Here is a 21997-nt window from a genome sequence, read left to right as displayed (position 1 = left end):
GCTCCCTGCCCCCTTACCGCGCTGCCTGGAGCACCGGTGGCTGGTGGTGTGGCTGCAGCAGGACAGGCAGCTGCGCCACGCAGCACAGAGACTGGGTCAGGCCAGGCTGTGCAGCTGCGCTGCCCCCGGAGCTCACTGCTCTGCCGCCCAGAGCATTGCGCCAGTGGCAGAGCGCGCTGAGGCTGCGGGGGAGGGGGAACAGCAGGGGAGGGGCTGCGGGCTAGCCTCCCAGGCCAGGAGCTCAGGGGCCCGCGGGCCGTAGTTTGCCCACCTCTGGCCTAGACCATCCCTGTCAGGTGTTTCTCCAACCTGTTCTTAAAAACCTCCAATGTCGAGGATTCTGCAACCTTCCTTGGAAGCCTTTCCCAGTCATAACTCTCCTTATAGTTGGAATGTTTTCCCAATATCTAACCTAAATCTCCCTTGCTGCAGATTAAGCCCATTACTTCTTGTCCTACCTTCAGTGGACATGGAGAACAATCGATTACCAGTCTCTTTATAACAGCCCTTAACAGTCTTCAAGTATGTTATTAGGTTCCCCTCTCAGTTGTCTTTTTTCAAGTCTAAACATGCCCAGTTTTTTAACCTTACTCATAGGTCAGGTTTTCTGAACCTTTTTATCATTTTTGTTGCTCTCCTCTGGACTGTCCAATTTGTCCACATCTTTCCTAGTGTGTGGCACCCAGAATTGCACACACTACTCCAGCTGAGGCCTCCCCAGTGCTGGGCAGAGTGGGCAGTCACCTCCCATGTCTTACATATGACACTACTGTCAATACACCATAGATGACATTAGCCTTTTTCACTACTGCATCCCATTGCTGACTCGTATTCAATTTGTGATCCACAATAACAACAGCTCCTTTTCAGCAGCAGTACCACCTCCTAGCCAGTTATTCCCCATTGTGTAGTTGTGCATTTGATTTTTCTTTCCTAAGTGAAGTACTTTGCACTTATTGTTATTGAATTTTATCTTGTTATTAATTGGGGCAGACATAGAGCAACAGTCACTCCACAGTCCAATGGTTAGGGTGTTCACCTGAGAGGTGGGGAATCCTTGTTCAAATCCCTTCTTCTCATCAGGCAGAGGGGGAATTGACCCAGGATCTCCCATATACTAGGTGAGTACCCTGACCCCTGGGCTAAAGGTTACAGGAGAGGTTGCCTTTCTCCCTCAACCCTAGCCATTGTATGTATAGTTAGGCAGACCCAAACTCATTCTCATAAGAAACAGCTGAGGCACCTAAGCCATCTGACTCCAGGAGACGAGTTCGGCTCTGGATCTCAAGCAGAGAGAGGCACCTCCCTTGCAGCCCAGATTTAGGTGCTGAACTCTGGGGGTGGGGGGCTAGGACATGCGCATCTCATCGGCAAGCTTAGGCGATACCCCGCTTAACATGCTGGTTTTTGTGAGTCACTGTAGAAGGCACCAGTTCATTGTAGTGTCACCTAGGTGCCTTACTCAGATTTGTGGATCACAGTGTTTGTTCCAGTCATTTTTTTAGAAGCCTAAAGGTTAGGTGTTGCAAAGCTTGGTGTTGCCATGCCTAAGTCCCTCTGTGGATCTGGGCCTTTAGTTTTACCATGAGGTAAATGAGGTGAGGTCAGCACTATACCCCCTCCTGGAGCTTAACTCCCAGTGAAACTAGTGCCTGTTGTCTTCACTGCGTTTTCCTTATGGGACAGCTCATGTGCTATACTCCTTTCTAGCAGAGAAGGCAAGGCTTTAGTGCAGGGGTGGGCAAACTTTTTGGCCCGAGGGCCACATCGGGGAATAGAAATTATATGGCAGGCCATGAATTCTCACAAAATTGGGATTGGGGTGCAGGAGGGGGTGAGGGCTCTGGTTGGGGTGCGGGCTCTGGGGTGTGGCTGGGGATGAGAGGTCTGGGGTGCAGGAGGGTGCTCCGGGCTGGGATCAAGGGGTTTGGAGAGCGGGAGGGGGATCAGGGCTGGGGCAGGGGGTTGGGGCATGGGGAGAGGCTCAGGGGTGCAGGCTCTGAGCAGCACTTACCTCAAGCGGCTCCCGGAAGCAGTGGCATGTCCCTTCTCCGGCTCCTATGTGGAGGTGCGGCCGGGCAGCTCTGCACGCTGACCCGTCGACAGGCATCGCCCCTGCAGCTCCCATTGGAGCGCCAGAAAGGGCCACTGGAGCGCGTAGGAGCCGGAGCGGGGCCATGCCGCGGCTTCTGGGAGCCACGTGGTCCGGTCTCAGACCCTGCGCCCCGGCCGGAGCGGGGCCGAGCCGCGTGGTGCGGCCCCCGACCCAGCACCCCAGCCGGAGCAGGGCCGAGCCGTGTGGTGCGGCCCCCGACCCTTCTTCCCAGCGGGAGCTTGCGGGTCAGCTTAAAATGGCATCTGGCCCGCGGGCCGTAGTTTGCCCATCCCTACTTTAGTGGCTACTCAGTCAACACAGACTGACTTCAGAGTAGCAGCCGTGTTAGTCTGTATCCGCAAAAAGAACAGGAGTACTTGTGGCACCTTAGAGACTTACAAATTTTTTTGGTATGATGTCCATCTGCTTGCATTTGGAAAGGAAGATGATGTCTGTCTGTATCTGTATGAGTTTTTTCACGAAGTTGATGGATTTCCACTCCATACGGCTAAATGCAGTGCTTTGCATAATGACAGGTTTCAGAGTAGCAGCCGTGTTAGTCTGTATCCGCAAAAAGAACAGGAGTTAGTCTCTAAGGCTACGTCTTCACTACGGGGGGGGTCGATTTAAGATACGCAAATTCAGCTACGTGAATAGCGTAGCTGAATTCGACGTATCGCAGCCGACTTACCCCGCTGTGAGGACGGCGGCAAAATCGACCTCCGCGGCTTCCTGTCGACGGCTCTTACTCCCACCTTCGCTGGTGGAGTAAGAGCGTCGATTCGGGGATCGATTGTCGCGTCCTGATGGGACGCGATAAATCGATCCCCGAGAGGTCGATTTCTACCCGCCGATTGAGGCGGGTAGTGTAGACCTGCCCAAAGGTGCCACAAGTACTCCTGTTCTTAACACAGACTGAGAACATCTTTATTCAGCCACAAGGGGAAGAGCTGTATAAGCCAGGAGCTACTGCTGGCTCCCAGTCCCATAAATGCTGGTTGCTGCACTCTAGCGACTTGTGAAGGATGTGTTCCATTCATTTATCCAAAATGGCTGGTTTGGGCTAAAACTTCCTATTTGGGCCTCACTCCCAAGATGATTCTTTCAGAGAAAACTGAGTAAAACCCTTTTGGCCATTTCTGGGTTAGGAGAGCAGAGGTAGAAAATGTGGGTAAATGAACAGTAACTGCCCTTTCAAACTTCAGGTTTCTCTAGAGGCTGGTCCACAAGGAGGAGGAGTCCAGCTTTATCTGGGGAATGAATATTGGCCTGAAGTCTGGGACTTGCTGTATTAAAGGCCAGACTAGTGCCAGAAGAGCCCTAGACAGGTTTATGATCTGATATCACACAAGCCTCCAGGCTGATATTGTTTATCAGTGGGGAGTTTATTGTAGTAATCACTGTAGCATTAATTGAGTTCCTCGATATGTGTGACAGCACAGAGTAAACACAACCACCCCCAATGTGTTCCATGGGAACCAGAGGACTGGCTGACCCAGTCACAGATAGGAATAAATGACACTGATTTCTTTGTGTTAAAGGGTAGGTAATTCAGCGCTAACACTGTTATTTCATCATTCACTACTTAGATGCTATATTGACAGGTAGATTATATTAATCTTGAGAATTCAGACACAGACAAGTCAGGACGATCCAAAGTTACAATCTCCAGAGCAGCATTATCTTAGCCACATTGCACATCTATTTCTAGGCAGGTGTCACAGGACCCAGTCTGTCCTCTCTGGGTCTGTTTCCTCCATCTGTAAAATGGGCGTAATAATGTTTGCTTTGCCTCATGACGATGAATTTGTCAAGGTTTGCAAAGAGCTTTGAGGTACTGCAGACGCAGCACTATTCAGTACGCTGCATTCACTGCCCTGGGACCATTCTGCACTGGGTCCATCCCAGCACCACAGTCCATCTCTGATCTCCACATGGCTCAGTTAACACTGTTCTGGAGACCATCACCTTTCAGTTTCTTGGGTTTGTGCATTTGAACTTTTTACCTTCATGGTGTTTTAACATACCTCTTGCACTGATACATGTTTTTGTATCAGAAGACAGCACAAGAGCCTTCAGGCTGGTCTAGCTGAATCACCCCTGGAGTGTGCTGGATTGTTCACTAGGTGGCAATGTCAGCTCAAATGAATGGGGACAGGACCAGCTTTAGGGAAAGTTATTCTTTGAATAACTTTTCATTTCTAGGGCTGAATTAATCTATTCTGCAGGATCCAGTGCCTGTGACAGGAGCTGAGTGCTTGGCTCCTACAGAATCCAAACCTCCAAAGGATCTCCCACTACCCCTCCTACTCACTGTCTGCCCTTGGGAGAGCTGGGCCAACTCGTCCTCACTCCTTTCTGCTTTTAGCTTCTTGCTTCTGCCAGGCCCCATACAGAAGTAGAGAGGGGGATAGGCCACCAGCCCCCCCAAAGTAAGTATGGCTATTCCTGGGGCATTAGGCAGGTGGATTGTGAACACTGTCAGCTCAAAGCAACAGAGGGTCCTGTGGCACCTTTAAGACTAACAGAAGTATTGGAGCATAAGCTGTTGCTTTTTACAGATTCAGACTAACACGGCTACCCCTCTGTTACTGTCAGCTCAGTTCAACCAAATGTTCATGGACCAGGGCTGATGCTGGCACCTAAACAGCTGTTAGGAGAGAATATCCTTCAGGTTCTGGTGACTAGGGCTAGAAAGGGGCTGGTGTTTGGCCTGGATTAGAACAAGGTGAAAGGCTTCAGCTCCTGTTCCCTGACCCAGCAGTCTGTCAGGATGTTTGCCAGAAAGGGTCATGAATGTTCTGTGGTAAGTTAGTGCTTGGGATCAGTGCTCTCACAATGGTACAGCCATGCACAGGAGCCAGGGGAGAAATACATCAGGATTCCAAAGATATGTTTTGTGTGGGGAGCAATGAGCAACCCTGAGAAGACCCCATTTCTTTCTTTCTTTCTTTCTTTCTTTCTTTCAGAACCTGCAGCGATCATGCTCTGGCAGCCCCCTAGTGATCCTACGTGATGTGCAGACTGTCCAGAAATCACCCTCTGCCTGTGGCTGGGGCCACAAACCTGAGACCATCCGCCTCATCACCAGGGACCTCATCCGTGATCTCATGTAAGCCAGCACCTGAGCCTCTGTTTTGAGGTTGTGTCAGGGACCCCATGGGGCTGCGTTCCGGTCCTATGAAAGCGCTACAGTGCTAGGCTAGCCCTTACTGTGTAGCCTCCTGGAGATGAAGCAAGTGGCAATCCCCTGGAATGCCTGGTTTGAGGTGTGAAGTGAGTTAGGCATCGTGTAGGGGAGTGACTCTTCCTGAGAGCCAGTCAAAGAGCACTGTTAGCACCCTGTTCTATAAAGCTCCCTCCCTCAGTGGCCACATTACAGGCCCCTCTTGTTCAGTCAATAGTATATGCAGGACAGGAGCAGCACAGAGCACCTTCAGGACATAAGCAGTGATTGGTCAAACACTGCCCCATATGTCCCCGTATGTATGAAAGGCAGCTTAAGTACAGAAAATAGTGCATTGTCAACACCCAGCAGACAGGGCTGTGGATTACTCCAGGAATGTTTTGTAAGCAGGACTGAAATGTAAAAGAAGGGCCATGAGTACTCATTAAAGAACCCACAGCACTTTGCAAGAACGGGGCTATTGTCCTGGCCAAATACCAGTTCACACAATTACTGCCTCCCTAAATTTTCCCTTCCGTTTTAACTGCGTGCAGGATTCTTCTTCACCTCCTGGCTTGAGCTGTTGTGTAGTGTTACTGTGCATTGTTAAACAGCCATCACGTCTCACTCCAGAGGTGGGTTCATTTTTGTGGTAGGTGAAATGATCCAAGGCACTCTGGTTAATGTTTTCAAGGGTGACTACTGATGTTGAGCACTCCAATTTTTTGGGCACCCAGTTTGAGACCCCTGGGAGCTGACTTCTAGAGACGCTGAGCAGCCAGAGCTCCAATAGAAGTCAATGGGAGTGCCTGAAAATCAGGCCCAAGATGACTCAGGCTAGGCACCCAAACACTGAGACACCTCAGGTTAACATGTCATTTGACAAGGTGGCTCTGGGATCCTCTGGGATGAAAGGTTCTAAGTACAGCAATGATATTATTATTACTATTAACCATTCTTTGAAGTGTTTCTGAAATCCAGTCTGCTGCTGTCGTCTTTGAAGAAATCACTAAGCAGGTATCACTATGTGGGTGGATGAAAGGCAACATATAATTAATAATTATTAAATACTTAGCACTGAACATCTTCAAAGTGCCTTACATACTCTCTTCTATTCACGTTCTTATACCGCGCCCATCACCATGGTATCTGAGTAGTACACAGAGTCATTTATTTCTTAGAACTTCTCTGGGAAATAGGCCCATATTATCACATTTTACAACTGGGAAAATGGGGGCACGGTCAGCTTCCCCTAGGTCATGCAGTGAGTCAACTGCAGAACTGGGACTAGAATTCAGTTGCTTCTGTTTCCTCATTCTGTGCTCATTACAGGAAACTATACTGCCTTATATAAAGATATTAACCCTTTAAGGGTCATTTGTGAGCAATGTGTGTAGCATGCAGGTGTTTTCTGTTTCTTGGTTAGGACAGTGTCCTTGTATTTCCCTGGTATCTTCTATCCCTAGAGACTCAATACACTTTGCAATCTCAACAAACTGCCATACAAACTAGGCACAGGGATTACATCATCCCTTTCTGAAATGCAAACATCACTGGGGTGGAGGACAACTGCTGTTTGACAGTGCACAGCGGTGCTGACTTGCTGCTGAGGACAGGCAGTGAAGACGATCATGTCCCACTGAAACTGGTGAAAGCACCAGGATGACAGTTGAGCTGCTTTCACAAAAAGTTGGGAAATTCAAGTCCGACTCTGAAATGTTTTGAACTTCTTTTACCAGGGGCTAAATAGCTCCACACATAGTGTTTTTGTGATTCCAGTCAAACTCATGGGCAGTCCACAGGAAATGACCTGTTGGCATCATGCTGTTACAGATGCACCTTGTGCTGTTCAGTACCATGTGGTTCTATCCAACCTCCATATGGATCAAATCCAGTCCCTGGAGGAAAGCTGGCCTATAGGCTTTGGGTTTAGTCATGATTGTCTTTGTACAGTACTGCCCCTCTCTTTCATGTGCATGTATGGCATCTGCAGAGCAACATTCTGTAGATGCACTTGCAGGTCGATAAGCCATTTCAAGGCCTCCTCTGTGACGTTGTGGATATCACCCAGTTCACCTTTGAATCCGTATTTGGGGTTCTGTATTATGATGTGTTCGATGGTTTGGATGTTTGCCCTGGAGTCGTATGAAGGGGAGTCTTTGATTTTCCGCACGTACACAGTATCACTGGAGATGTCTAACCACCATCACTCTTGGAGTGAGGTCAGTTTGCCCAGTGTGTGATAGCATCATACTGCTCTCACTGGGGTTTGGGGCTCTCCCTTCCCCACAAACCTGGCAGTGCTCTTCCTGAAGCACCATTGCCTACTCCCCACACTAGGCCCAGGCACTTTGACCCATATACACAAAGGTCCAGTTTTGGGTACCACGGCAGTTCACCAAATCCCTGCTCTGCTGCTGCCTAACCCTGTAGACACCTACAATGTTCATTGTAAAAGTCCCCAAGGCAGCTAAGTGTTTGCCTCTGGGCACGGACACCACTCCCATAGGTGTTTGGGCACCTGTCTATTTCCTAATGTGATCCTCAAATCTAGCCTGCGGGACCTGCTCTGATTGGTGTGCTCTGAGCATGCCTAACTGACCAGGGAGAGGGGACAAGGAGGAACTCCCCTATACCCTTTAGTGCAGCAATTATGTACCCATCTGGGGTGTGGGAGACCCTGATTCAATTCCCTCCTTTGCCTGTTGAGGAGTACAGATTTGAACAGGGGTTTCCCACCTCTCAAGTGAGTGCCCTAATCACAGGGCTATGGGGTGTTCTGGGGCAGGGCTCTCCATATCTCCTGATGAAGGTGTTCCACTTTGTATAAATAATGAAATAGGCATCAGGCCAAAGGCACTGACAATGACTTTACACCCAAATCCCTTCTTCACCTCCGGCACAGGATGGCTAAAGATTGCAAGGGAGGCCTCCTCCTTCCCCTCCCATTTTGTATGGAGTGGGGCGCATGCCACTGTTCTTGGAAGAAGTGGCTTAGGCACGTGACTCCAGGAGAGGGAACCCAGATGTGGATCCCAAGCAGAAATAGGTGCCTCCCGCTAGCCTGGGCTGAGGAGCCTAAGTCCTAGAGAGGGGCGGGGCTTAGAACACACCCCTCTTGTCAGTATCTGTGATTGGCTGGTTTAGGCAGCTCCCCGCCTAGCGTGCTGGCTTTGGCGGATCTCATTCTCAGGTACCTATCTCTCCCCATACATTGTGTAGAGAGCCCAGGAGCCTAATTCAGGCTTTGTGGATTCCACTGGGTGGCAGGGTGCCAGATCTTAGGCATTGCCATGCTCAGCGTGGCAATGTCCTTTGTGGATCTGGGCCCTCTTGTGTGTCTGCTGACTCGCTCAGTCACTCACATGGTCCTTCCATGGATCCGGTAACCCCTATTGCAGGCAGCACCACAGGGTCTGATCTCTGCACAGGAAACCACCAGGCAGGGCCGCCCAGAGGATTCAGGGGGTCTGGGGTCTTCCCCGCCACCGAATTGCCACCGAAGACCCGGCACTTCGGCGGCGGGTCCCGGGACGGAAGGACCCCCCACCATGGGTCTTCGGGGCACTTCAGTGGTGGGTCCCGGTGTGGAAGGACCCCCCGCCGCCGCCGAAGACCCGGAGTGGAAGAAGCTCCGGGGGCCCGGGCCCCGTGAGAGTTTTCCGGGGCCCCCGGAGCGAGTGAAGGACCCCGCTCCAGGGGCTCTGAAAAACTCTTGTGGGGGCCCCTGTGGGGCCCGGGGCAAATTGCCCCACTTGTACCCCCCCACCCCCTGGGCGGCCCTGCCACCAGGCATTTCCCAGGCTGACATGTGGTTATGGAGAAGTGTGTGCGAGGTGGGGGTAGGGAGAATCCATGTCAGTGACTCTGCTCTCTGTGCCCTGCTCACTTGTTCTGCCAGTGTTCCTGCAGAGGACCCGTCGGGAGAATCCCTCATTATGAGCCCAGAGGATTTCCACCGCATTAAGACAGCATCTCGAGTCCTGACCAAGGAGGAGCGCGAGGCCAGCATAGCAGCCCTCAAGGTCGAGAAGGAAGCTGTTATAGTATGTGTCGCCTGTCACTTCCTTTTTGTCAGCTGGTTTGTAGGCAGATTCCAGGATGCTGTTTGAAATGGCCATGTAGGGTTGACTTTGTGGGGAAAGGCTCACTAAAGGGGCTACGGCAGCCATCCCAGACATTCCTGGTGTGCTGGGTCCAGCTCTTGCCTGCCAGAGGCCATTGGGCTAGAGAGATGGGGAGGTGAGTGTGACGTTCCCCTCTGGTGTTGTCTAGACCAGTGATCTGCTAGGCCACTCCAATCCTTGCCTCCGGGAGCCAGCCTTACCCTGCTCTGCTGTGAGAACCCCCACTCCTGGGCTGTTCACGCACAGCCTCTGGCATGTAAGCTGCTCCCAGCTACTTGCAAGCGAATGACACTAGCCAATATCTCCGGTCCCAGACACAGCCCTAGGAACCTCCATCTTGCAGTGTCCAGTTATGCCCCCTGGACGCTGGAAACTTATATAAGTTCATCAATTTAACAAAGAAATTGATATGTCCCACGCTTGTTATCCCAAGGGGAGCCTCTGACACTGCAAACCAAACGCGCTGCTTCAGGTAGAGTAAATAAACAGATTTATTAACTATAAAGATCGATTTTAAGTGATTATAAGTCAAAGCACAAGAAGTCAGATTTGGTCAAATGAAATAAAAGCAAAACGCATTCTAAGCTCATCTTAACACTTTCAATGTCCTTAAAAACTTAGATGCTTCTCACCACAGGCTGGCTAGTTACTTTTCAGTCAGGCTCTCCCCTTTGATCAGCGTTTCATCTTGGCTTTGCCCCCCCACCCCTTCAGAGTCAGGTGAGCATTACCTCATCGCAGTCCCATACTGCCCAAAGGAAGGGGGTGACTCCCTTGAGGGTCTAACACAGGGGTGGGCAAACTACGGCCCACGGGCCGGATCCGGCCCCTCAGGGCTTTGGATCTGGCCTGCGGCGCCGCCGGCACCATGTCCCTGCGGCCCCCGGGTGAGGGGGCAAAGGGCTCCATGCGTTGCCCCTGCATGCAGGCACCGCCCCCGCAGCACCCATTGGCCGGGAACAGGGAACCGTGGCCAATGGGAGCTTCAGGGGAGGTACCTGGAAGCGCGGCAAAGGCAGCGCACGCGGAGCCCTCCTCCCCCTGTCCCCCAGGGGCCGCAGTGCTTCCTGGAGCGGCGTGGGGCCGGGGACAGGGCAGGTGTGCTGGGAACCTGTCCTGGCCCCGGTGCACGCCGCTGCCACCCCGGAGTCGCTTGAGGTAAGCGGCGCTGGGCTGGAGCCTGAACCTCTTCTGCATCCTGCCTCCCCAACTCCCTGCCCTAAGCCCCCTGCCTGCACCCCGCATCCCTCCTCCACCCCAACTCCCTGTCCTGAGCCCCATCGTACACCCTGCTCCTCTCCTGCACACCAACCCCCTGCACTGAGCCCCCGCTGCACCCTGAACCCCTGTGCACCCCAACCCCCTGCCCTGAGCCCCCTCCCGCAGTCCGCACCCCTCCTGCACCCCTGCCCTGAGCCCCTCCTGCACTCCGCATCCCTCCTGCACCCCAACCCCCTTCCCTGAGCCCCCTCATACACCCTGTACCCCTCCTCTGCCCCAATCCCTTGCCCTGAGCCCCTTCCTGCACACCACACCCCCTCCCACGCCCCGCACTCCCTCCTGCACCCCAACCCCCTGCCCCGGTCCTGCATACAATTTCCCCACCCAGATGTGGCCCTCAGCCCAAAAAGTTTGCCCGCCCCTGGTCTAACAGATTCTTTTGTTGCTGCCCGAGCCAGTGTCCATTGTTCCTGTAAGACGGGGCTGGGTTTGTCCCATCCATGCCCTGACGAGGCGTGAACTGCCTCTCTGCTCTTGGAGAGTTTTTGCCTGGCCTTGCTTTAAACCATGAGGATACATTTTCAGCCTCATAACTATATACATGAAATTATAACCTATAACCTTACTATATCATTACTGTAACAATTACTATAACATCACCATAACAACCATGCTCGGTGCATTATGATCCTTCCGAAGACACCCAACATGACAAACTTTGCATTGGATACCACACAGTCATTTTATAAAGATGAACGTGGGGGTGTAGGGTGTTCCCCTGAGGTACCGCGTGTCACAGTGGGGTGAAGACTCAAGGATGGGGTGGGGTTGTTGACCAGCCAGGCCCCAAACCATGTAGTCAAGTATCAGAGGGGTAGCTGTGTTAGTCTGGATCCGTAAAAAGCAACAGAGAGTCCTGTGGCACCTTTAAGACTAACAGATGTATTGGAGCATAAGCTTTCATGGGTGAATGCCCATTTCGTCGGATGCATGTAGGGCTTTACAGAGGAAGCCCCTGGGCAAGCTCATGTCTGTGGGCCAGCAAACTGTTTATGCTGCTAACCCCAAACTGCTTCCCAAACTGTCAGGGGAGAGGGGTCATTGTGCTCCAGAGTGACCTCTGGTGGCTCCTAGCGATTGGCCGAGCTCTGGAAAGAGCTCTCCACCCAATGCTCCAAGCAGCAGAGACATGGAACTTGTACCCTACGCTGGGACCCAAGGGAGCAAGCCCAGGCTCTCTGATGGAGGGGTGTAGGGATTGCCCAGCCCGCACAGTTCATATCCCAGTGAGAATCCTCACCCCGTGGGGGGTGGGGAGACCGCAGTGCTACAACCTCAGGAAGTTCTGGCAGGGGAGAGAGTGGCTCAGTTAATGGGCGTGGGTGGCTGGTACCAAACTCAGGGATCCCATGTAGGAAGGAGCCTTCTGCACAAAGCCGCTGTCTCATGAGCACAGGATGGGGGGGAATATCGCAGAGGCCATAGTTCCAGGCAGCTCTCCTGTCTCGGACACGATAGGATTTGAGTGTCTCCCTCAGCAGTGCTGCCTCCCTGAAGCACCCGCCGTGCAGGTCGACCCCACCTAGATATGGTGTCATGGTGGTGCTGGCCCAGAAGCCTCTGGCTTGTGGCAGCACTCTGGAGCGAGGGCTCCTATGGCAGAGTCAGCCAGGCTCTCCAGTGCCAGGAATGTGGTGTGGGGATCCCTGTCAGCAGCCCGCCTTTCCCCTCCAGGCCGGGGTGAATGAGCGCAAGAACACCATGAAGCAGAAGGGGATTGTGCAGAAGAAGAAGGAGAAGCTGAGCGACCTGGAGGAGGAGGCCAAGGAGCGAGCCCAGTACCTGCTGCAGCGGGCCAACAGGATGCGCATGGAGCAGGAGGACGAGGTCAAGGAGCTCAGTGAGGTGGGGTCTCGGGCTCTCTGCTCTGCAGTCTGCCCCTCTCCCCAATAACTGGGCCCTTCTGCGAAGCAGGTCAGCACTGTACCCACTGACCCATGGCACTCAGAGCCAGGTTTATCCAAAGCAGGGCAAGCTCAGCACTGCCCTGGAGGGACCCTGTACAGGGAGAGGGAAGCTGAGTCTTCTTGGCCCCTGTGCAATGGCTGTCAGGGAAGGTACCTGCTGTGATGGTGCAGATCATGACCTGTGTACGAGGAGTGGGACCAAGACTCATTCCACATGGTACCAGCCATCTGATAGCATGGACTTACAGTTCCTACTGACCTGGGCTGGATATGACCTGGTTACCTGAGTGGGGAAGCTCTTTGGGTCATTACCAGCCTCCTGTGCCGTGCAGTCCTTGCTGTACTCAGATGTGAGGAAACCAGGGTGCAGAAATGCTAAGTGTCCTGCCCGAGGGCACACGGTGAGTCAGTGGCATGGCTGGGAATAGAGCTAATTCTTTGCTCTAACCACTAGACCACCGTCTCTGTTTCTTTCTTCTTGGACTGTCTCTTCCTGCCCCTCCCCCATCTGTAAGGTTGAGGCAGTGCGGTTCTTTGTCCCCACAGATGATCCTGAACGCAAAGTGCCAGGCGATCCGCGATGCACAGATGCTGGAGAAGCAGCTGATTGAAAAGGAGCTGGAGGAGGAGGAGAAGCGCCTGGACCAGATGATGGAGGTGGAGAGGCAGAAAGCCACCAAGATGCAGGAGGAGCTGGAGCAGAAGAGGAAACAGGAGCTGATCAGGTGATTCTGCAGCACTGGGCAGAGCTAGTCATAGTGCAGCCCCTCTCCCAGCACTTCCCATGGAAACCAAGGGAAACCTGCCTGTATGGCCATGGGGCCTGGTCAGCATAGCAGCCCTCAAGGCAGGTTTTGCAGGCATTTGTGCCGGGGACAATATGATGGGCCACTCATGTCTCCCTGCCAGAGATATTGTTGTGTCCTGTTCCCAGAGGGAGGCAACATCTCATCAAGCAGATAGAGAAGAACCAGCAGGAAAGGGCTATGAAGGCGGAGCAGCGGGATCAGGAGGCCCAGGAGATGCTGGATTATCTGGAGCAGCTGCAGATGGAAGACCTGAGGGTAAGAGAGAGACAGGTGAGGTGTCAGAGATTGATTCTGAGCCCGTCCAACCACTCTCCTCTCGCTCCCAGCAGTGTAAGTGAGGAGGAGCTCTGTTGCCAACCCAGCGCATGTGAGAGGAGACTCAGACCCCGGCTCTCTAGTATCCCCTGGGGCCAGGGGAAGGGGCAGCCCAGAGCTAGTTAATCTCCTCACGGTTGACTATGGGAAGCAGACAAGGAGCCCACTTGGAAAGTGAGCAATTAGCAACGGGGCCCTTCTTCAACCCCAGCCCAGTAGCTGGCTCCTCTGTCCCTCCTGATACATGGTACCAAGAAGGCTGCAGGCAAATGCCAAAGCAAGAATGGGCTGGGAAAGGGTCTGTGCTGGGGCCATTTTCCTGGGGTCCCTCTCTCATGGCCACCTTGCCTTGTACCTTTCTCAGGACATGGAGCACAGACATGAGCAGAAGATGAAAATTCAGGCTGCGATTAAATGTATCAATGATGAAAACCAGCAGCGTAAGGAGGAGCAGCTGGCACAGGAGAGGATGGCTGACCAGCGGGTGCTGGAGTACCAGAAGCAGAAAATGGTATGTTCTGTGGGCAGCGGGACAAGAGACCAGGTGGCATTCCTGCCCAGTAAACTGAGGCTGCATGTCACTGTGAATGTTCTGCTCTAGTTCAGCCAGGAGTTCTGGGCAAGGTGCAGAAATTATTGGGTAAGGGGTGAGGTTCCCTGGCCAGTGCTATGCAGGAGTTGAGACTAGATCATCATAATGGTTCCTTCTGGCATTAACATCTGTGAATCTATCAGCGAGATCCATCTGGGCTGATGGATGCTGGCATGTCCATATCCCGCAGGCAGAAACACACATCTGTATGAACCATGTTTTCTGGTGCGTGAGCATTGTTCAGCTAAGAACAGAGGGAGAATGTCTGGCTAGCTAGATGCTGGCTGCTGTAAGGAGTCCAGACAAGAAGGGGAACAATTTACTAAGGGTCATGGTGGATTCTCCATCACAAGTCTGGATGTGTAGCTAAATATCTGCTCTAGGAATTACTTGGGGGAAGTTCTCTGGCCAGTGTTATACAGGGGGGTCAGAAATGTGTGTGTGAGCGAGAGACAGAGACACTGGGTGTGTATGATGCTGTGCGCCTGCATGTGGTGGCGATGGGGAAGGGTTACTGTTAACAGCCCGGGTGCAGCTCATTGACCCGGCACTGTTTACCTGGTCCAGGCACGGGAAGCAGAGTTCGAGGCTGAACAGGAGAAGATCCGTCGGGAGAAGGAGATGGAGACGGCGCGTCTGAGGGCATTGCAGGAAAAGGCCCAGGATTACCAAGCAGAGCAGGTAACATGCTCACTAAGCCTGCCTCCGTGCCAGTCCATCTCCCTCCCTGCCTCTCCCTCCCCTGCTTCCATCCCAGCCAAGTCAAAACCTCAACAAACCCAATGGGAGTAGCAGAGGAATGGTTCCTCTTGCTAGACCAGTCCCTAGAGCCCTAGTGGTGTAGGGGGCATGGGTGGGGCGCACCCCCTGGCCAGGACACCTGGTCAGAGTGCATTACATCTGCACTCTCCAGAGCCAGTGGGCAAAGGGACCAAGCAAGGAGCCAGGGGAGATGCTGCATTCTCTTTACAACAGACTTGCATCTAGCAGCATGTTCCCCTGAGCAAACTCCTTCCCCAGCTCCAAGGAATTAGCAGCTTCCCTTCACACAGGATATCTGTCCCCCTTGCTGGAGCTGGCAAGGGGCTAGCAAGGGCTGCTGGGACAGAAGTAAGATGGAGAAGCTGGAGCTTCTCTTCTCCGCTGGCTGTCCAGCCAGGAGCCGTGGGAGCCCCTCACTCCACCCACGCTGCTCTGAGGAGGGAGATATTTCAGTGAAATGCACCGAGAAATGGACCTGGTTAAACCAATTGTGTTGCTCTGTTGAGGCATCATGGTGTAGAGTGGCCTTCCCTTCCCCTGCCCTGGGAGGAGGTCTCACCCCATCCCTCGCCTTGGCAAGGGACCAGGAATTATGCTGTAGCCTCGCACACCTCATGGGGGTCTCACAGCAAAGCAAGGGAGACATGAGAAACCCGTGTCCACAAGGCTCTAACCTGGGCTGTGGCAGGGCAAGGGCCCCTGGCTGAGAAAGCTCTGCTCTTTGTCCTGGAGAGGCCACCTCAGGAGCACAACCAGGCCTTGCTGCCATAATGGGGTGGGAGGCAGGTCTCTCAGGTGGCCCCAGCCCAGAGCTGTGGAGATCTCACCAACCCCGTGGTGGACCCACTAGAACCTAGTGTTATGCACTCCCAGCAGCCTGCCTTGCTCAAGAGGTGGCTGCAGAGGCTCAGCATTAGACCAGTGGCTGCGGCATCCTATAGATTGGGCTAGTCAATTATTTTTTGTCAAGGTCCAAATTTCTTGATCAAGGTACAGTCCAGGTCCACACTCCAGGGAAAATTTAAAAAAATAACAATAATAATGATAATAAGTAAGTAAAAAGATTTCAGGGTCCGTTCAAAAGCGTCTGGGCGTCCGGATTTGGCCCACAGTCCGCCTATTGACTACCCCTGCAATAGATTATCATTGGCTCTGAAGGACCATGAGGACCCTGAGGCTGTGAGCTAGGTGCCAGCATAACTCATAGATGGCACCAACCCATTGTTCTCTATCTTCTCTCCATTCAGCTCAGATCCCAAGTCTAACAGGGTTTCTGTAACGTCCAGCACTGCTGCCTCTGCCCATGCTCAGCAACTCCAGCTGGGTCCGTCCTGCCTCACTAGTAGGAGCATGCACATAGCTGGACGGTGTGCTGGGGGGCAGGAGGCAGAACAGAACCCAGCTGGCTCCTCTGTAGCCCAGACAAAGGGAGCTCAAGGTCTTGAGCAGCAATCAGGGGTGTGGAGCTGTGCACACAGTGCAGCTAGGGTCCCTGCTCTGCTCGCAGCGGGAGTCAGTGCTCTCCCTTTCTGGCAGGACGCGCTGAGGGCCAAGCGGAACCAAGAGGCCACCGAGCGAGAGTGGCGTCGGAAGGAGAAGGAAGCTGCGCAGAGGAAGGCGGAGACTGAGGCCATGCTGAAGAAGAGTCGGCTGGAGCAGATAGCCCACAAGGAGCACAGCCTGGCTGTGCAGGTGCAGCGGGACCGCAATGAGTTCGAGAGGATCCTCAGGTAGAACGGGTGGCGCTGGTGGGGTCACTGATGTAGTAACTGAGCTCCAGCCCTGGAGAGGCAGGTAGTTCAGGGCCCGGGTTCCCAGTGATGCTGCACCTTCCCTCTGCCCCGTCCAGTGCTGAAGGGACTGGGGCTGATCTCCTGCCCCCTCAGCACGAGGGCTTCCTTCCGAGGCTTTTCACACCATGGATTTCCTTCAGATGGACGATGGTTTTGTGTATCTTTGATCACATGATCAGAAAATTCTACCCAGCATGCACTGTGTCATTTCTGCCCCTCCAGCTTCGAGCAGCATAGTGGGAAGCGGGGTTCTGTAGAAAATCTCCCTCTGTATGCCAGGCTCACGCTGCTCTCTGGCTGCTCAGCCTGGGAGATGGGCGGGCACATCAGACAAAACACTGGGCCTGAGCTGCCTGCTCAGACTGCAATCAGCCTTGGACCGCACTGGGAGCCTACCCATTACAGACCCGTCTGGGGAGCCCAGCTTCCCCCTTGAAGCCACGGTGGGAGGACACAGCCTGGACAGTAAGCAGCAGGAACAAGGAAACCCTTGTCTGCATGGGAGGGTGCTTAGCGCGAGAGTGGGGAAGTGAAACTGGAATGCATCAGGAGGAACTTATGGCTGCGGCATGGGTCAGAGCCTTGGACAGAGGGTTATCTGCCCTTCCAGTGCTGCTGCTGGGGCGGGCAGCAGTTCGAGCACAGGGGTCATGCAGCGCAATGTCTCCCTGCAGAGCCCAGCGGGATCAGATTGAGAAGGAGCGGAAGGAGCAGGAGCGGCGCGCAGCCCTGCATCTGAACCATGCCGACCAGGTGCGGCGCCAGGTGCGCGAGCACCAGCAGAAGCAGGTGCAGGAGCGAATCGCTACCTTCGAGGAGGGCAAGCGGCTGAAGGAAGAGGCACGCCGGCGCAGTGAGCGCATCAGTGAGATCAAGAGGAAGAAGATGGAGGAGCTCAGGTGAGGTTGCAGGGCTAAGCAGAAGGCCTGTGCCTTGGGAGTCTGGGCTCCTGGGATGGGCTTGGCTTGGCATGACATCAGCCCATTCATAGTGCTGGGGCAAGGCCATGGGATGTGGGAAGGGGTTAGAGCAGGGATTCTCAAACTGGGGGTCAGCACCCCTCAGGGGGTTGTGAGGTTATTACATGGGGGGTCGCGAGCTGTCAACCTCCACCCCAAACCTTTGCCTCCAGCATTTATAATGGTGTTAAATATATAAAAAAGTGTCTTTAATTCATAAGGGGGGGGTCGCACTCAGAGGCTTGCTATGTGAAAGGGGTCACCAGTAAAAAAGTTTGAGAGCCACTAGTTTAGAGGGTCACTGCTCACGCAGCACAGTCCAGCAGGATACCCTGTTACGGTTTGGGGTGCAATCCAGACCAGTAAGGGGTTGTGCCCTGTAACCCTGAATGCCATAAATCAGGCCTGCACAACTCGTAAAGCGGCTAGGGCCATATTACTCCAAAGAAAACAGCTGAGGGTCGAAACCCCCCAGCCCTGCCGAACCCCCCCCCAGCGCTGCCGAAACACCCTCCCCAGCGCCGCCCAGCCCCCCCGAAACAACCCCACCCAGCGCTGCCCACCCCACGGAAACAAACCCTCCTTCCCTAGCGCCGCCCCACCGAAACAGCGGTATTGAACCTTGGTAATATGTTATAGCTGGCCCCTAAGGTAGTATAATTAAGGTAAAAGAAAACTGTCTTTTTGCTAGAAGTAGAATAAGATCTTCCCCCCACTTTGTAATCAATTGCCCTGTTGAATGAATGATGTGTGAATGAGGAAGGCATGGAAGGCAAGCACCTCCACGGGATGGGAGCCAGACCAGATCAGTAGAACAGGTCAGCCACCGACTCACCACTCACCTCCTCAGCTCACCTGCCCCCCCGCCACTGCTCGCCCGCTCGCTCGCCTCCTCAGCACCCACCCCCCCGGCTTGCCTACTCACCCCCTGCCACTGCCCACCTGCTTGCCCCCTCAGCCACCTCTCCCCCCCGCTCCCGGCTCACCTGCCCCCCTGCCACTGCCCGCCTGCTCACCTCCTCAGCCCCCCGGCTCGCCTACTCACCCCATGCCACTGCCTGCCTGCTTGCCTCCTCAGCCCCCCCTGCCGCCAGCTCACCTGCCCCCCCCACTGCCCGCCTGCCTACTCACCCCCTGCCACTGCCCGCCCACCTCCTCAGCCCCTCTCCCTCACCCACTACTTGCCTACTCACCCCCCGCGGGCCGCACAGTGAGCCCACACGGGCTGCATGTGGCCCCCGGGCCACATGTTGTTCAAGCTTGCCGTAAATGCTCTGCTGCCATAGTTCACACCAACAGCCAGCAGACAGGCATGCGGTATCTTCCCCCTTGTTCACTGAATGGCTTTGTTACCTTTCATGTAAATATAGCTTCATTGTCTCTGCCTGACGATGAGGCTGGTTAGACAAGTGAACACGCAGTTGTTTATGGCCTAGACTTGCTGACTCCCCAACCAACTGGTGAGCTTTAATGGTTCTGTTTACCGCAATTGTAAATTGCATCCCATTGTCAGCAATCACCTGCTTCTTTGGTATGCCAGCCCTGGGCAGACCTGTTTCTACTTTGTTCAAATACAGACTTTAAAACATAGTCCCAAGGGACTTGTCACATATATTCCACAATGATATTATTGACCTGTGTATTAGTAGCTTTTCAAATGATACACCACAAGGATAGTTTGATCATTGTCATGGGCGTAGGGTGTGAATACAGGGGTGTTTAGGGTCACAACCCCATCCCTGCTTTCTCTCCCCATATCCATGTGACGGGTTAGATCACAGAACCCGCCTTGGGAGCTGCCAACTGATGTGCCAAGACTACTTCTGGCCCTGATTTCCCTGCCAGCTCGGGACCCCAGCACCCTGTCTTGCTGAGCCAGACACGCCCGTCTGCTCCAACACAGACCCAGGGTCTGAATTACTTGCCCCAAAGCTGCAGATTTAACTGAAAGCAGCTTACAAAAGTGTTCTTGTCTTTAACAGTCAGATGCCCAACTCCCAATGGGGTCTAAACCCCCAAAAATCTGTTTTACCCTGTATAAAGCTTATACAGGGTAAACTCATAAATTGTTCGCCCTCTGTAACACTGATAGAGAGAGATGCACAGCTGTTTGCCCCCCCCCAGGTATTAATACATACTCTTGGTTAATTAATAAGTAAAAAGTGATTTTATCAAATACAGAAAGTAGGATTTAAGTGGTTCCAAGTAGTAACAGACAGAACAAAGTGAATTACCAAGCAAAATAAAATAAAACATGCAAGTCTATGTCTAATACAGTAAGAAACTGAATACAGATAAGATCTCACCCTCAGAGATGTTTCAATACATTTCTTTCCTAGTCTGGGCACAATTCTTTCCCCTGGTACAGCCCTTGTTCCAGCTCAGGTGGTAGTTAGGGGATTCCTCATGATGGTTCCCCCTTTCCTCTGTTCCACCCACTTATATATCTTTCGCATAAGGTGGGAATCCTTTGTCCCTCTGGGTTCCCAACCCCCCCCCCCCCTCTCAATGGAAAAGCACCAGGTTAAAGATGGTTCCAGTTCAGGTGACATGATCACATGTCACTGTAAGACTTCATTACCCACTTGCCAGCACACACATATACAGGAAGATTTACAGGTAAAACAGAGCCATCTAGGGTGACCACACGTCCCGATAAAATCGGGACTGTCCTGATTTTGAGGAGTTTATCCCGTGTCCCGACCAAAGTACGGTCGGGACGCCATTTGTCCCAATATTTTGTTTCCTGGTCTTCGGCGGCAATTCGGCGGAGAGTCCTTCAGTCGCAGACGGTCTTCGGCGGTATTTCGGCGGCGGGTGCTTCTGTCTTTGGCGGCAAGGTTTATTACCTGCCACCGAAATACCGCTGAAGACCGTCCGCCACTGAAGGGCTCTCCGCCGAATTGCCGCCGAACTCCTGGATGGGTGAGTGTAAAAAAACAAAAACAAAAAACGCCCCCACTGTGGCGGTCACGATATTTTCCCCTTAACATCTGGTCACCCTAGAGCCATCTGCAGTCAATTGTCCTGGTTAATAGGAGTCATCAAGATTCCAAACCACCATTAATGGCCCACACTTTGTATAATTACAATAGGCCCTCAGAGTTATATTTTATATTTCTAGTTTCAGATACAAGAGTGATACATTTATACAAATAGGATGATCACACTCAGTAGATTATAAGCTTTGTAATGATACCTTACAAGAGACCTTTTCCATGAAGCATATTCCAGTTACATTAGCATATTTTCATAAAATCATATAGAGTGCAACGTCACAATCCACTCCCTGGTTCTGGGCCCAGCAGGGTAGATGGGGGCTGTGGAGATGATGGGGAGCAGGTGATGGAGTCAGCAGGGAGATGTGGGAGAGGAGCAGCTGCTGAGCAGAGCTGGGCAGGCCAGCAGAGGAAGTTGGTTAGTAGGGCTGAAACAGTTCACTGGTGTTAGCTGGGAAGAGCAGGAAAGGTGCCTAGGGCTGCCCCCAAGGCTTCCCCTTCTGCCTCAATACACTCTGAGCCTCCCCTCCAGCCCTCCTTTCTGCCCCCCAGCACTTCCTCCACCATACACACGTGGGGATGGATCACCCCGCGGAAGAGGCAGCAGATTCCCTCCAGCTGGTGCTAGTCCCCAACCTCTTGGTCAAACAGAACCAGCCCCATCTTCATGGTGACCAGGCAGCGGGGCGCCAGGGGGAGCAGCCAGAGGGACAGATTTAAATTCCATGGAGAAGAGGCCCCCTGCCTCACCAGCCCAAGGCCCCAGTGATCATGGCGAGGAGGCTGGTAGTGCCAAGTCCAGTGTGGCCCTCCCAGCTGGCTCTGTAGGACCTGGAGAGAAGGGGGCTCGGGCCGTGGGCCAGGCCCATACCCCAGCATTCTGCACCAGGACCTTGGGGCTTGACGTCCTTTCCCTTGTTTTCTTTGTTTCTAGAGCTGCTGGCCTGCCTGAGAAGTACTGTGCCCAGGTAGAGCGCCGAGGCCTCATTGAGCCAGCCTCTGCACTGAGGGTCTCCAAGGCCGCATAGCCCAGCCCAACCTGGCTGCACCGCATGGCAAGGAATCGCAGCCCAGCCTCACTAGGGGCCTAGATTGTATATTTTGTTAGTTTCTGAGAGTGTTTTATGAATAGAGATATTTATGGAGGTGTTGGTGTCCTTCGCTTTGCTGTGTCCCCGAACCAGCCCCACCA

General features: G+C 53.3%; 1 protein-coding gene across 1 annotated transcript in view; it reads left to right on the top strand.

The window, feature by feature from the left end:
* CFAP45 (cilia and flagella associated protein 45) overlaps positions 1 to 21985 on the top strand; it is a 27660-nt gene extending 5675 nt beyond the window's left edge. The window contains exons 3-12 of the mRNA XM_026657609.1: positions 5065 to 5207; positions 9163 to 9307; positions 12344 to 12514; positions 13123 to 13301; positions 13511 to 13640; positions 14065 to 14211; positions 14860 to 14973; positions 16591 to 16784; positions 17522 to 17746; positions 21740 to 21985. Coding sequence (XP_026513394.1) covers positions 5065 to 5207; positions 9163 to 9307; positions 12344 to 12514; positions 13123 to 13301; positions 13511 to 13640; positions 14065 to 14211; positions 14860 to 14973; positions 16591 to 16784; positions 17522 to 17746; positions 21740 to 21833 — 1542 coding nt within the window. The 3' untranslated portion in view covers positions 21834 to 21985. The remainder of the gene's footprint in view (positions 1 to 5064; positions 5208 to 9162; positions 9308 to 12343; positions 12515 to 13122; positions 13302 to 13510; positions 13641 to 14064; positions 14212 to 14859; positions 14974 to 16590; positions 16785 to 17521; positions 17747 to 21739) is intronic.
* Positions 21986 to 21997: the final 12 nt, after the last annotated feature.

This window comes from Terrapene carolina, unplaced genomic scaffold (genome assembly GCF_002925995.2).
Source record: "Terrapene carolina triunguis isolate 2854851 unplaced genomic scaffold, T_m_triunguis-2.0 Scaffold249, whole genome shotgun sequence".
In the NCBI taxonomy this organism is placed as follows: Eukaryota; Metazoa; Chordata; order Testudines; family Emydidae; genus Terrapene; species Terrapene triunguis.
This window is presented reverse-complemented; position numbering and strand designations above follow the sequence as displayed.